The sequence below is a fragment of the Cygnus olor genome, chromosome 3 (assembly GCF_009769625.2).
Source record: "Cygnus olor isolate bCygOlo1 chromosome 3, bCygOlo1.pri.v2, whole genome shotgun sequence".
Classification (NCBI taxonomy): Eukaryota; Metazoa; Chordata; class Aves; order Anseriformes; family Anatidae; genus Cygnus; species Cygnus olor.
This window is the reverse complement of record NC_049171.1, coordinates 31016561-31032019: the sequence shown is the minus strand read 5'-3', so window position 1 is coordinate 31032019 and position 15459 is coordinate 31016561. Positions and strand designations below refer to the sequence as shown.

General features: G+C 38.0%; 1 protein-coding gene across 1 annotated transcript in view; it reads left to right on the top strand.

The window, feature by feature from the left end:
• LMBRD1 (LMBR1 domain containing 1) overlaps positions 1-15459 on the top strand; it is a 76072-nt gene that overhangs the window by 34205 nt on the left and 26408 nt on the right. The window contains exons 8-9 of the mRNA XM_040552030.1: positions 7546-7671; positions 9337-9489. Coding sequence (XP_040407964.1) covers positions 7546-7671; positions 9337-9489 — 279 coding nt within the window. The remainder of the gene's footprint in view (positions 1-7545; positions 7672-9336; positions 9490-15459) is intronic.

The following is a 15459-nucleotide window of genomic DNA, read 5'->3' as shown; positions in this document are numbered from 1 at the left end:
GAGGTTCAACAAGGCCAAGTCTTGCATCTGGGCCAGGGCGATCTCGAGCACAAATATAGGCTGGGTAGAGTATGGATTGAGAGCAGCCCTGATGAGAAAGGCCAAGACGTTTGTTGACAAGAAGCTCAATGTGAGCTGGTAATGTTCTGGGACAGCTTAAGTCTAAAGAAATTAAAGCTTAGGGAGATCACATCAATGTCTATAAACACCTCAGGGAAGGGGGGCAAAGAAAACAGAGCCAGGTTCTTTTCGGTGGTGTCCAGGGACAAGTCAAGAGGCAATGGACACGAACTGAAATACAAGAGGTTCCCTTTGAATGTTAGGAAGCACTTCTTCACTGTGTAGGTGATGGAGCCCTGGCAAATGTTGCATAGAGATGTTGTGGAGTCTCCCTCCTTGGGGATCTTCAAAAACTTATCTGGGCATGGCCCTGGGAAAGCAGATGTAGGTGTTCTTGCTTGAGTAAGGGGGGTTGGGACCGGATGATCTCCAGAGGTCCCTTCCAATCTCAAGAATTCTGGGATTCTGTCTACCTTATGGACCTGTGGCGTTTAGAAATGTACTAAGAGTGGCACCTGCCATGTTTGTAACTGATGATGTGAGATGTCCTCTCAGCTTAAACTAGGTTTTAGCTGAGGAAAAACTTGACAGGACAGTGATTGATGAGTGATTCTTTCTTTGGTTCATTGTATTCACAGTACTTGTTTTGCTCTTATGACCTCACTTAGACCACGCTGGAAAACTTTTCTGTTCTAACACAGCTGTTGTTTTTAAGCAAATGATTTATTAGATTTTTTTAAATATTCCTCTTTATTTACTGCTGTGGAATTAATGCTCAAACAACGTTGGGCACTTTGTTTAATAACAGTATGCAGTGTCTTCAGAGAAGTAGGTAGTTCTGTGTTCTAGGAGCTATGAATTTTTGCAAGATTATGTGCTGATAATTCTGTGCCAGAGGATGGTAAATGCATTTAAAGAATAACTTAAATAGTGTGGTAGGAGGCAAATTTTCAGAAATTACTTGTGCAAGTGAGGGGAGTGTAGATGCTTGTTCTGCGGCGGGGGGAACACACAATGCTTGCTCATGATCAAAACATTATAAATCACTTTATTTTCCTTCACCATGTAACTTCAGAGACTTGGTTGTACAAGAAACAAATTTGTTGCTTTTGCAAGTGGATGCAGAGGAAAAGTATTTTAAGCCTTGGAAATTGCAGTTAAGTTTCTTGTGCCTATCTTTGGTTTGATCCTTGTTTTTAGCCTGGTCTTCTTGGATGCACTGCCAAAGCTCTCACTTCATGTTGTATTTTCTTGCTGAATGCTCTGTAAAATATTATTTTCTTGGCATTAATTAATGACATTAGTTGACCCTTCTGGAAACTAGGAAGGGGGAAGAAGGTGCAGCTAGGAAAGGTGTATATTCCAGACTTTCTTTCTGAGAGGACAATAGTGGTTTTTATCAAAAGTGTAGATGAAGTCAGTTACAACTTCTCACATCATAGATATGTCCATATTACTGACAAGAGTGTGAAATTATATCATTTTTTCAAAGTACATGCAATGTTTAAATTAGCAATGTTGTGTGAACTTTTTTCTTGGTGTGGCTCAATTTCCAATATAGTCTTTAATTGCTGGTTCCTTTTCTGTTGCGAAACCTTAATAGCTCAAATCTGCTTTTTCGGTGTTATGTAATGCATAATACTAAAGTACAGCACTTGGTTTTTAAAATACATTTGTAAAAAAAAAAATATGAATAAGTGATCCTTAGGGGGTCTCTCAAGATCCATGACCTTGATGATTTATACTGACAGCTTTCTGTGTTTATAAATATGCGATATAATAAGAAAATGATAAATCAGGACTGCAGTGCTTTGTTTGAAATAGTTTCACAGATGATGTAATTTGAATCTATTCTTTCGTTAATGTGTTTTACATTGGAATGGTTTTACATTGCCCTAGGTATTAATACAATAGTTGTTGTCAGCTCCAGATTGCTATTTGAATTCAAGGCAGAATAACATATTAATCACACAATGATAGGCAGATTAATTTTTGAGTGATCTTTTGCATCTCATTTAGTGTGTCCTTGAAGGATGATTATAATTGGCTTTGTAATTTTTCCAAAACATTTAATAAGCGTTATTTGACTTATTATGAAATAGTAAAGTGATCCTTTCTCCTTCATCCTGAGAGAGAAGACGGTACAAAATTCAGTTTGTCAGCTGACAAATTTAATGATCTTTTCACACCTAATTTTTGTCCAGAGTATGATTTACTTTTCTTTCATTTGACATATTTATATCGAAGGGGAAGAAGCTTAAAGCCTTTTGTAATCTACCTAACCTTAAAAGCACTCGTTTACTACTGAACTTCTTAGGTAGACTTCAAACAGTTATTGAGAAACCTACAAGTTAGCAGCTTTTATGGTCGTTACCACTTAATCACTTCAATATCGCTTCTTAAATACAAAAGAAACGTAGTTCTTTGATTACAGTCACTTCTTCATGAACAAATATCCGAAATAGCAAACCACCTTGTTCTTTTGCTTTAACAGCCCGATTCCTACTGCAGCCATGGAGATCTGTAGATGTTAAACTGCTGGATCAATGATAGTTTTGTACTTTTGCGATTTTAGAGACTATACTTTGAAAGCAAGTTAATCTTTTGGTTGTTAATGCTCTTCTGTGCCTGATGGAGCAATGCAGAAAAACAACAGCTGGGTATAATAGTTATGCTCAGTTTCTCAACTGATAAAGTTAAATTTTCTAACAGTTAAGTAACATGTCCAGCAAGCACAAGCTCACTGTGCGTGCTGTAGAGCAGTGGCTGTTGTCCTTGAACATAAGTACTGCAGCTCCTTGGCTTCTGCATCTTACAAACCTTAATGGCACTTTTTGGCCAGCTTAGTCGCACTTATTTTTCCCAGTGTTTCTTTTGACTCTGTGCAGTGGAAATTAAAGTTCATTAATATGAAATATGAAGGTGAATGTATTAACGTAAAGCAGAAAGGTACTGTAGTGATGAGTTAGAGGAACCGGTGAACAGGTATTCAGCATACCGTTCATTATGTATGCAGGAGATGACATAAGAAATGCCAAACTGAACTGGTATGTTCAGTAAGATCAGTTTGTTCTGTAAGCTGAGATTTTAAGTGTTCTGTGAAAAATTGTTGTGCTCTCATATCCAGTCTTCAGTTGCTAATAGAACTTAACATAAAGGAACTGAATTTTTGCTAGTGAATATACTGAATGATTTCCCAAGCCATATGAAATGAGCATTCAGGAAAAAAAAAACATCCCACAAACAACAACAAAAGCCTGTCCATGAGATGGTCTTACATCCTCAGATTTATTTAAGAGGCTTTCTCCTTTATTCTTCACAATTTAGGAAAGATGTGTGAACCACTGTAACTGTTAGCTGTCCAGAATAGCGTTCCAGAAATAAGATTCTCTAATTCTGACTTTTATCTTTAGAATGATAGTATGGGTAAAGAGCCAGATATAAAGACAGATTTTTTGCTGTGAGGCAAACAGTTGACTATTACGTGTAGAATCAGATTGCTATGCAAAAAAAAAAAAAAAGTACAGTGTAGGTGTGCAGAAAAGAAAGGTACAGCTTAAAGAAAAGGTGCTGCATTAGTGCCTTGTATACAAGCTTATATACAAGTGTTGCCTGTATTGGTGTGATACGTTAAAGTGCACTACATTTGACTCAGTTGTACTAGCTTGCCTGCTCCAACACAAGCAATGCTGCATTGTATCCATATGAAATACTGTTCAGTGTAGGCAATTGAACTATATCATATGCTATAAAGGGAAAAAAAAGTATCGTGTGGCTTCCCTTGTACTTAATGTAATTCAAATGAAAAAATAGTGAATATAGAACACTTCTATACCAAAATATTTTTGAAATTAAGTTTTTGTTTTTTTATGGGGCTTTCATACCATGGAAAATTAATTTATATTTGACTTGTATGTCTTTAAAGCACTGCATATCCTAAGCTTAAGGTATCTAACCTGAATGGATTCCTTTTTGATAAGGGTTTAGTTGGTAGAATTGCACATTTTTGTGGTCACACTTTCAGCTGAAGTCTTGAAACAGGCTGTTATAAGAAGATGGAAACTTTGGGGTTTATTTTGGACCATTAGAGTTGTGAGTACTTTGCTTGTTTATGCCTTTTATACAGTGATATAATAGTAAAATGACTTACCTTTTAAATTGGCTGTTTCATGCAACTTCGCTAGAGGGCAGTGCTCTGCAAGAGATGTTCAACAGGATTAATTTCTAGGCATTTTGCACAAGACTGTGTGTATACGTGCACACCCCTTTTAAAACACCTTAGGGATAGCACTTAAAAGCTGTATCAGCTATATGGACTTGTAAAATAAAAAGAACAGGGACTTTCTTCTATGCTATACAAGTACTTTCTGGTAATTTCGTGAAATCACAGGCTTAGTTCTTAATATTGTTACCTTAAGAAAAGCTGATGAACTACTGTCAGTTATAGTGCTAGCTGTGTACCAAGACCAGAATCAATTTGTTCTGTTTGATCTTTAACAAGGAGAGATTATTGCTTGGGCCACGTTTAAGTCATTAGGTCATATTTTATTAGTTGAACACAGCAGATGTAGGTTATGAAACATAATCAGCTTTTAATTAACCTATAATGCTTGATAGCTTCAGGCATTTTTCAGTAGGTGTTCAAAACGTAGTTTTAGGTATTTACCTCATTTCTAAATGCATCTACTGCATTCACATTTAAAATGTTTTTTTTTCCCTCTGCGCTAATGACCGATCTGTGTGCTTATGGCTCATCTGGTTGCATATTAGGTGTTCCCAACTTCATAATACACCTTCTTCAGTGGAAATCTTTTGGTAGCTTGTGCAATTTAAAAAATGTTAGACTAGCAGTTATGATTCCCAACCTTTCTGGATCTTACTAAGAGTTTATCCCTGAAGTACTTACTTGCTGCAACTTCTGTAAAATGGGATTTTTACAACTTATTTCAACATCACTTATTTTATATCTTGCGCTTACAGATCACTATAAACTTAGCGGGTGACTAGTAAGACAGACTAATAATGCCTTATGTAGTCACAGACTGGGGAATTTTGGCAACCCTAAGGTGTTGTAAGATTCTGAGCCTGCAAGAGACAAAAGGAAAAAAGAGCAGCATCTGTTACTTCTTAACATCTAGTTTTTCCTGGAGGATGTGAGGAGAGTGGCTGGATCTGCTGTTGACAAGATGGGAAGGAAAGAACACACGAAGCCTGAAGACTAAGCAAACTGACGTAATGCTAGGGTAATCTCTAATGTGGTATCTTAGTGCTTAGTGATTTCTAGAATAAAAAGTATATTTGTGTTCTGTGGCACGCTGAGAACAGCTAGAGTATGATTCTCACTGTTCTTCAATGCCTACTGACATTGCGTAAACAATATTGAGCTGGTTGTTGTTTCCGTGTGACTTAGAATCATTAAGGTTGGAAAAGCCCTCCCAAGATCGTCTGGTCCAACCATCCCCCTACCACCAATGTCACCCACTAAACCATGTCCCTAAGCACCAGGTCCAACCTTTCCTTGAACACCCCCAGGGATGGTGACTCCACCACCTCCCTGGGCAACCCGTTCCAATGCCTGACTGCTCTTTCTGAGAAGAAATTTCTCCTCGTTTCCAACCTGAACCTCAATCTAATTTCCAACCTAAATCTAGATGACTCGTCTTTCTGTACTTCATTCTCTGTCTGTATTGATGACTTGAAAGAGCAGTACGTCTTACTATCCCACTGATGATCAGAGAGATCTTAAAGTCTACCTTATTCTCTAGGAGTCTAAGTTAAAACCACTTCTAATATGGCTTTTTCCTGTGCAAGAAAAAGTTTGGGTAGTGCAAGTTGAGAAAGATCTAACAATGTATTCTTTACTAATGAATGTTTCAAGAAATATTTTAGGGAAAATACTTTTCTCTTACCCCCTCTTAAATGCTTTCAGGTGATTTAACAGGTATCACTGTTTCCTTGGGTTTGAAGCCTGTTGAGAGAGACGTGCTATCTGCTTGTTGAAATTAACTAACACCACCACCTTACTGGTAACTGTCACAATGAATGTAAGAAGCCTAATTCCACAATAAGTGAACAAGACTGTGAGACTACTAAACTTCTGTTCCATTTTTTCCTAGCCTAATTTTTGAAGAAATGTACCTTGAAACAATGAAATATTGTCATTTGAAGAGAGAAACTGAAGTCTGTGGGCTCAGTGGCATATATTTATACTGAAATGCTAGCTAATGAATATTTGAGCTACAGTGCTAGTAAATAAGACTCGTGTCCAAGGGGCTTAGAAATACCTGTTTATGGCAGGGTATCTGGCATGTTGAAAAGTATGTTGAACATGTACAGCTTCTTTCTTTGAGTGTACTGTTCATGAGACATCAGTGTGTCTGAGCAGGTTCTCAAAGAGGTCAAATCAATTCTTGTGTATAGAAAGCTCATGTGGTCTGACCTATCATGCATGTAGACATTTATAACACTTCAGCATTTGGTTAAATATTGTAAGAAATACAAAGCTGTACTTGGAGGAGGAAGTAGTATGCCTATGAACATCTATGAAACTGCTGATTTCTGAAGTTAGATAATATTCAGATATCAAGCACTGTAGGAAACAGTATTTGTTCGTTGAAATTCTGTTCCAGAACCTTGCTGCTGAGCTCAGCACTATGGAAAAACTGTCACCAGCAGCCTCCCACCCCCAATAAAACAAATCAGCCATAGTTAACTTTTTGACTTTTGCCTAGGTCTGTAAAATTCAGAGGGGAGTGGGGAGGAATCGATGAAATGCTTCTGCGTATCTCACCTTACATACTTTTTCTTTGTGATAGTAGAAAGCTTGCAGACTTTATGCCCAGATTTTTCCAATGTAGTGTTACATAGAAATAGGCGGACACTTTAAATGGTATAGGATTTATAGCTAGGAGTTGGTGCTAACAGATGTTTATGGATGTGAATGGATATTTAAGTAGTCTTTTGAATATGAATGAGTTTAGGCTTTTCACCTAGCTTCTTTTTTTTTTACTACAGAAATTTTTATAGTAAATCAGGTACTTTCTAGGTAACTTCATTTAAAAAATAAGTTGAGGGGTATTGGCTATAAGGAAACTGTTTTTGCTTTACTTCTAAAACTATTAAGGTTCATTATGTACAAATTCCTTTATTATACGATGTTGTGATTAGGAACTGAGTTGAGGAAGTTTTAGAAAGGTGAATGAATTGACCAAAATTGGACTAGCTTGAAAAGTCTTCTGTGGGTTATGCTTACATAAAGTTTTAACTTATGTTATTGTCTCAACGATCTTGAGAAATTTACTTTGGGAGCAATGTGGGACACTGGAACCTGCATAGTGTTTATTCTGTTTTACTCAAAAATGAATTAAACTACTGTGATACCTTACAGCTACAACATATGGTAGACTAATTAGATGAAACAGTCTAGCAGAAAATTTGAGTATATATCTTCTTTGTATATATTTTCTTTTCCTTTCTTTGTTTTAGGCTTATGGTATGTCAGCTTTGCCTCTAAACTTGATTAAAGGAACTACCAGTGCAGCTTATGAACGTTTGGAGAACACTGAAGATATTGAAGAAGTGGAGCAACGTATGTTAAGGATTAAGTCCAAGGTATCCGCTTTACGCTTCTCACTTAAACTAAGGATCTTTTTTTCTTGCTTGGCTTACCAGTTTATGCTCATACTATGAGGGTTTTTTTTGTTCCAGACAAATGGAAAGAGTAGCAAGATAGATGTGATTAGCGCTTGCAATTCTTGAGCTATTTGGAAATGGACATGGTTACTTGTGTAGTAGAGATGAGGGTTTCTTTATCAGTCCATCAGCAGTAGTTTTTTTTATCTCGCTGCTAATAGTGCTGATGAGCTAAACTTGAATTTCTGCAGTGCTGCTTAGATATATGGAAGAGACACACCTGGTGGAAGCGGAGAATGTTAACCTCACTCTAGTCTACTACCAGTTATAGCATCCAATTTTTTGATGCTTACTCAGTTATTATCAGCGTTGGATACTTGCTGCATGGATCTGCCACAAGTCAGATTCATCAAACTATTAATCATCTTTATGAATAAGTAACAGCTCTAAATATTCGTGCTTCAAAGTTAATGTACTTTGTTATAAAACATTTATTTGTTAAATGTGTACTTTGGGAAATCTGTTTCGATTTCTAAACATCAGGATGCTAATGCCATGTGTAAATCTGTGATGGCTTTGCAGCTTACTGAAATGCTGCGCATAATAGAAGCAGGAAAGCTCTAACTACTTGGGAGTGCTGAACAGATTTTTCCTGTATGTGTAAGGTGCTGGGGGTAATCACCTACCCTTTTCCCAGCCCATTTCAGATAATGTTTTGACCAGTGATTTTCACAGCCCTGAGTGGGGGGGATGGGAAAGAAGGGACATTAAGATACGAGCGTTTTCATCCTGGTAGTCCATATGTGCTGTTATGTGCTCTGTGGTGGTAGATTCCCAGCAGTGTTGAAATGGTTCTGACAGGCTCTGCTTGATACTTGCTGTTTCCATATAGTGTGAATACCTTCACATTCTACAAATCTTGCATAATGAAACCTAAAAAGTAGCCTTCTGTTGTTTAAATTGTAAAGTTTTTGGTTTTGTGCAAAATATGGCTACAGCAAAGGCATTTTGATTACTGAAATCAATGAGAAAAATGAGAAAGTCCTGGAAAAATAGAGCATTGCTTGTTACAGAAGACTGTTGGATTATGAGAGTTTGCAAGTACCTAGTGTTAGCTGGGTTTGGTAACAAGACAATTAAGATCAGAAGGCAGAATGACTTTGTTCTAGTTATTTCTATAATTTAATGTGACCACTGGTACCACCTAATTTTCCTTGATTTATGGATTATGGTCGGATTCTGCCTTAGTGTTTAATTGAAATCTTAGTCGATTACATTTGTGAGAAATCATGAAGAAAATGAGGCAATGAAATGAGTGCAATGAAAACATGCAGAACTGCAAATGTATCTTACTCAATCTTTACATTAGGTTAGGTGTGTAGTCTGGTCTTCTGCTATTAGTATGCCCTCTGGATTCAATTAGTCTTACAGCTTAGGCTGGTTTTGAAGTTTTTTTTTCCTTTAAGTCACTTCAGGGTGTTGAAGAGGATATGGGGAAGATGCCTTTCTATACCTGAAGTGGTATAGAAACAGTATGAGTTATATACCAACAAATCTTAGAGTTGTTATAATGCATTAAACTGGATACCAATTCTGTTCTTTGATTGTGTTCCTTGATCGCTTGCAATATTTTCTGATAATCAGTGCAGAGATGGTCGACCTCTGTCATCAAGGGATAGACGGACTGTGCAACAGCTAGAAGAGAGACTAAGAACACTTCGAAGGAGAGAGAGGCATCTGGAATCAATTGAGAAAAGTTGGTGGGCGAAGTTCTGTGAAGCTATCCGACCTCTAAAGGTAACAGGTTTTGACACATTTTGAGAGTTAAGTTGCATGTGATACCTTCCAGGCTTCTTCCCGTATAAATCATAGGACAAGTTTATCAATTACCATACTGAATAACAACTGCTTATTATTAATATACCCCATGACAACCTTACAGCAAGCTCTTTGAGCTCTTGGATAGCTTTTTACTTTATTAAAATACAATTAAGACTGAAAAGCAGCAAGTCCTGTCTGTTTCAAATGATCCCTAGAAAGGTGTGTGTAACTGTGTGTGTGTGTATATATATATGACATGTAGCCTTACATAACCATATTTCTCTATTTGAAGCCTTTAAGTGCAAGGCATGAGTAGTCACTATAGTCTTGTGTAGTATAAAGAGAAGTGCTAGTATAAAATTGTAAGAAGCCACTTAGTGATTAAAATACCAGAACATATGCTTGGCTAAGATAGATAGTTAAGTTGGAGCTAAAAGGACCTTTATCTTATTTCTGTGGTCAACTTGTTTAGCTTTTGCTATGATAACCTTACTCCTTTTTTCTGACAATAGAGAAAATATTAATACTTGGACTGCTTCCAATGCAGACTTGCAAATGTGTTTTTTTATCACTTTTCATTATCCTGCAAGTAAAATGGTTCCTTGAGTAGATGATTGGCTTCAGGGGGGTGGTGGGGTAGGGGGCATATTGCTGCTCTTTGCTCATCCAGCCTTGTCACCTAGCAGAGCTCCAAGAGCATGAGGTTACATTTGTCTTTCTGATACCATGTTTTCCATTCTACAACTCTTACCTAAAAATAAATAGATAGCTGCTAGTTGCTAATTTTGGATACTGTGACCACCAACTCTGTCAGTTTTAGAGATCTTGGAACATGCTCCTAACAGTGCTACCTGCTTAACTGCAGACAAATTGGTGGTGTGTGTTTTGTACTCTTGGGAAACAAATGCTGCAACTCTGTCTCTGTGGGATTCTCTGAAGACACTGTCTTGTAATCACGTTGATAGAGGATTGAAATCAGTGATCAAAGTGTCAAAGCTTAGGTTCCTTCTCTTCTCTCTTCTAAAGTAAAAACAGGGCTTTCATGTCATGCACACACACACAAAGCAGTTACATTTATCCAACCCTAATCTAGCTCCTCTGGGTATATCAACCCATGTGTTTCATTTCATATCTATTATACCTTGAATTTCATTTATTCTCATCACTTAGTGCTGAGGTTCTTTTAAGCCTTTGTCTTTACCTATCCTCAATGTTATTCAGTTTGTTCTAGCACTGTAGTGACCTCCTTTCTGAGAAATGACCAATTCTGTTGTCTGCTTCCTTGTTCCTTAACCATGGGCACTTTCATTCCTCTCTCAAAGCATTCCTTAGTCCCCTTGATTAATTTAATTTCCCTGGTCCACATACTCTGTTGTCCTTTGAAGAATCTGAAAATTCCTAACAAAGATTTCTTTTACAGTGTGTCTCCCAGTTGTGGTAGGTTGCCAGTGGCCAGCTGCCATGCACCAACCCAGCTTTTTTTTTCTTGTTCTCTCTTCTCCACAGGATAAGGGTTATAAATGAGGTGGAAAAAAAACTTGCCAGTTAACATGAAGATAGGGAGACCACTTACCAATTACCATCGTGGGCAAAACAGATTCAATTTGAGGGGGAAAGGTAGTCTAGTTTACCCAAATCTATCTAAACTGGCAATAGTGTGAAACAAAGATAAAACTCGAAACACCTTCCTCCAGCCTCCCCACCTCCTTTTTCCTAGGCTCAACTTCGCTCCATACCCGATTCCTTTACTTCTTCCCCATTGTCTTCAAGGAGATTTATGGTCAGTTCATCTCCTTTCTCTTCAAGCTTTCCCTGTGCTCTAGCATGGATCTTCCCACAGGCTGCAGTTCTTGGGTGGGTAGTAGGTGGGGGAGAAGGAGAGGGAGGAACCTGCTCCTATCTGGGTCCTCTACAGATTGGAGGACTGTATCACAGCATCTTTCATGGGTTGTGGAGGAAATCTTTTTTTTTTCTGGCACAGAATACTTTTTCCTCTTCTTCCTTCTATGACCTCAATGTTTTAAATTTTTCATTTTTTCTTCACCCCTCACTGCCATGCCGCTAGTGTGGTGCCCTTTATTAAATGTTTTACAGAGGTGCCACCAGCTTGGATGATGGGCTCAGGTGTGTCCTGCAGTTGGAACCAGCTGTGTCCAGCAGAAGGCAGCTCCTGGCCTCTTCTCACAGAAGCCACCCCTGCAACATTCCACTACTAAAACCTTGCCGCTCATACCCTATACACCAACATATTGTGTTTTCTGTCATTTTGTTTTGAAGCCTGTGTGTGCAGATAAAATGGTGTATGTAGTGCATGCACATGTAGGACCTAGTTCATACTAAAGAAGTGTCAGCAATTTTCAAAATGAGTTTGTCTGCATAGATGCATTTACAGAAATGAGATTGACATCTTGTGGAGAAAAATAGATATAACACTTCGAATAGATTCCTGTAGGCTAAGGCCTGTTTCACTCTTAAGTCTAAGTTGCGTGACTGACAGGTTGTGGAAAAAAAACATGTCTAGCTTGATGCATCTTCCAGGTGTATCTGCTTGTCTCGTGGTTAAGAAAGAGGGGATTACAGAGGTGTTAGAAACTGAAGAGAGGAATGGAAATAGAGACCTGGAAGCAGTACCCACACTTAGTGTATGTCTGATAAAAAGTAGCTCTAGCATCTTTGATCATATAATTGGAACATGATTTGCTTCAAAAGCAAAATATTTAAAAAAAAAAAAAAAAGACATGGATTTATGGATATCATTACCTTGGATTATAAGGGATGGAATAAACTTAATCTTGTATTAGACCTTTGCTACCCTGATTATTTTTGTCTTTAACTTGATTGGCTATAGCCCTTTTTCTTTCATCTTGTTGCTTATTCTTTAAAATCTGTGATATTTTCCTTGTTCTTTAACTTATTTTCTATGGCCAGAAGAGCTCTTTCCTGTAGAGAGGACATGAAAAAAGTAGTTACTTAGGGGCAGAGAGGGCACAGTGAACACATGTTGAAGATTAACGTATAACTACATCTGACGTTTTTTTTAGAGCTTGCATTGTGGCTAACCATAAGGTAGTTAAGAACAGTTAGGAGTGGTGCAATATATTAAAAACAACATATGATAAGGGGAATGTAAAATGTACTATTGTGTTATTGCCATGGCAAATCCAATTATTTTTTCTCAAGCATGTGAAGATAGGAAGAAGAGAACAAAGAATTCCATAGCTGTCAGTTGATTAGTTAAAATTACATGTAGCCAGCAAAAGTGAGAGATGTTGACAAGAATATATGCATTTGGAATGAGCATCTTGCGAAGTAATTTCTTGATCAATAGTAAGCTGGATATGTAGAACTTCAACCCTGATGCTTAACCGGTGCAAAAGAGACTCTTACGGTGTCAAAGCTTTCATCTTGGTCTTTTGATCTTAGTTGACTTATGTATATACCTGGTTTAAAAGAAAATAAAAATAAAAGTACTTCTATGGAACAGTATTGACATATAAAGTATTTCTTGCCAACTGCAGGTAGTAATTTTAGTATGACTTCAGTCTGTACTTTGTAAGGATGAGGGGGGCTATGAGCAATTTGCTCTGCCACTGCTATTGTTAATTCTGAGTACCAATGGAAACAGGCTGAGATTAGTCGGACAGAAGCTTTCAGTGTAAAATTCTTAGTGGAGTTATCTTTCAATGATAACTTAAAAATCTAGATTAAACCCTTTTGAATAAAAGATGAATGTAACTATTCTGAATCAAAGTGAACAGTTTGTGTAGTTTCTTTAACTTCTAACATTAACCTTAATTTTGCGAAATGTGTTGGTTGCATGTAGTGTCTGTGGGACTTGAATAATTCATTGTATTCTCATGGGATAGTGTACGATACCATTAGCTACTTACGGTCAGGATAGTATTTCAGTGTCTTATTGTTCTTGTGGTTTGAATCGTTTGTTTTTTTTTTTACCCTCTCAGTGAGTAGCTGACCTAAGAATCCAAGACTAAAAAAGTAGAGCTGCAGTTTAGTAGTTCTTCCTGGCAAATTTTAACTTGGAATAAAGCTGTACTATGAAGCATGTTACAAAGCGTGTGTTTACTTTGACTTTTCCTAGAGCTGTCCTATGAAAGTGATAACACCCATCACCTTAATAAACATCTCAACTCTTGCACAATTGTTTTACTTGTTACTCTAATAGTATTTGAATTGCCTCCACACACATGTAACTTCTGAGTGGCTCAATTGGTGGCTTTATGAATCATAGAATCATAAAGGTTGGAAAAAAAACTCCAAGATCATCTGGTCTAACCATCCCCCTACCACTGACAACACACTAAACCAAGCGCCATGTTTAACCTTTCCTTAAACACCCCCAGGGACGGCGACTCCACCACCTCCCTGGGCAACCCCTTCCAATGCCTGACTGCTCTTTCTGAGAAGAAATGTCTTCTCGTTTCCAACCTGAACCTCCTCTGGCGCAACTTGAGGCCATTCCCTCTAGTCCTATCACTAGTTACCTGTGAGAAGAGGCTGACCCCCAGCTCCCCACACCTTCCTTTCAGGTAGTTGCAGAGAGCAATAAGGTCTCCCCTGAGCCTCCTCTTCTCCAGACTAAACCACCCCAGTTCCCTCAGCTGCTCCTCACAGGACTTGTGCTCCAGGGCCTTCACCAGCTTTGTAGCCCTTCTCTGGACACGCTCCAGGGCCTCGATGTCCTTCTTGTAGTGAGGGGCCCAAAGCTGAACCCAGTACTCAAGGTGCGGCCTCACCAGAGCAGAGTACAGGGGGACTCTCTCCTCCCTGGTACTGCTGGTTACGCTGCTCCTGATACAAGCCAGGATGCTGTTGGCCTTCTTGGCCAGTTGGGCACACTGCTGGCTCATGTTCAGGTGAACATTGAACAACACCCCCAGATCTTTTTCCTCTGCACAGCTTTCTAGCCACTCTGTCCCAAGATGAAGAGAAGGAGATCTTTCTATAGTCATATATAATACTTCTGATCAATATAGAAGTGCAAAAAAGCCTCTCAAACCTCAGGAGGAACTACTTGCATCAGTTACTAGATGTGGAGAGTGCTATCTCTGCTTTGTTTTGGGTTGTAGACCCTTGCTGGGATTGACAGACTATAATGACATGCCTGGGAACAACACTTAGTTTCAGTGTGTTGTTTTTTTTTTTTTTTACAGTGTTTATTTAGTATTTACATTCAGACTTCTCTAATAATAATTGTATAGTGTCTTCGTACACTCTTGCTTTAATTATTTTGTTAGAGCTAAATGTCTGGTAGTAGTATGTAGTTTGTCAAAGCCAAAACTTACTTTTTTCTGAAGAGTGTATTTTCTTTGACATGGACTGAAGTAAATTTTGCAAACTACGTTTGTTTTACTCCAAGCTGTATAAAAATATATCAAACTCAGAACAGAATGTCCCAAGTTGGAACGGCCACACAAGAATCATAAAGTCCAACTCAGACATGAAGCTGCTAATTTTTCAATTCACTTAAAAACAAGACACCTAGAAGATCGCAAAGATGTGAGTAGGGGACAGCATGGGGTTATTAAGTGAAATCAAACTATTCTAGTTTCTTCCTACAGAATCTTACCTTTCATGTAGATAGCTAGTCTACTCCTTCTCCTTTCTTTATCACACTTTCATCTGATATTCTGAGCAACGAGAGATTTTTTTTTCTTCTGGATAGATAAAGAAACTTTAAGGAAAAAATTACAGAGCATGTAGTTAGGTTTGCTCTCAGTATGTGAACAAAGTTGTGAAATGTGGAAGTCTGCTCAACAATGGTAAGTTTTGAGTACTGTATTGGTTTTTCATGGGGGACTTAAAAACATTTCTGGACTGAAGTGATGTCTGAAGTGAGCAATAATAGAAAATAAGTGCTCAGTTTTGAAAATGAGTTCCCTTTGTGAGCAGAGCAAACAAACTCAAGTGCCTTACCTTAAGCGGGGA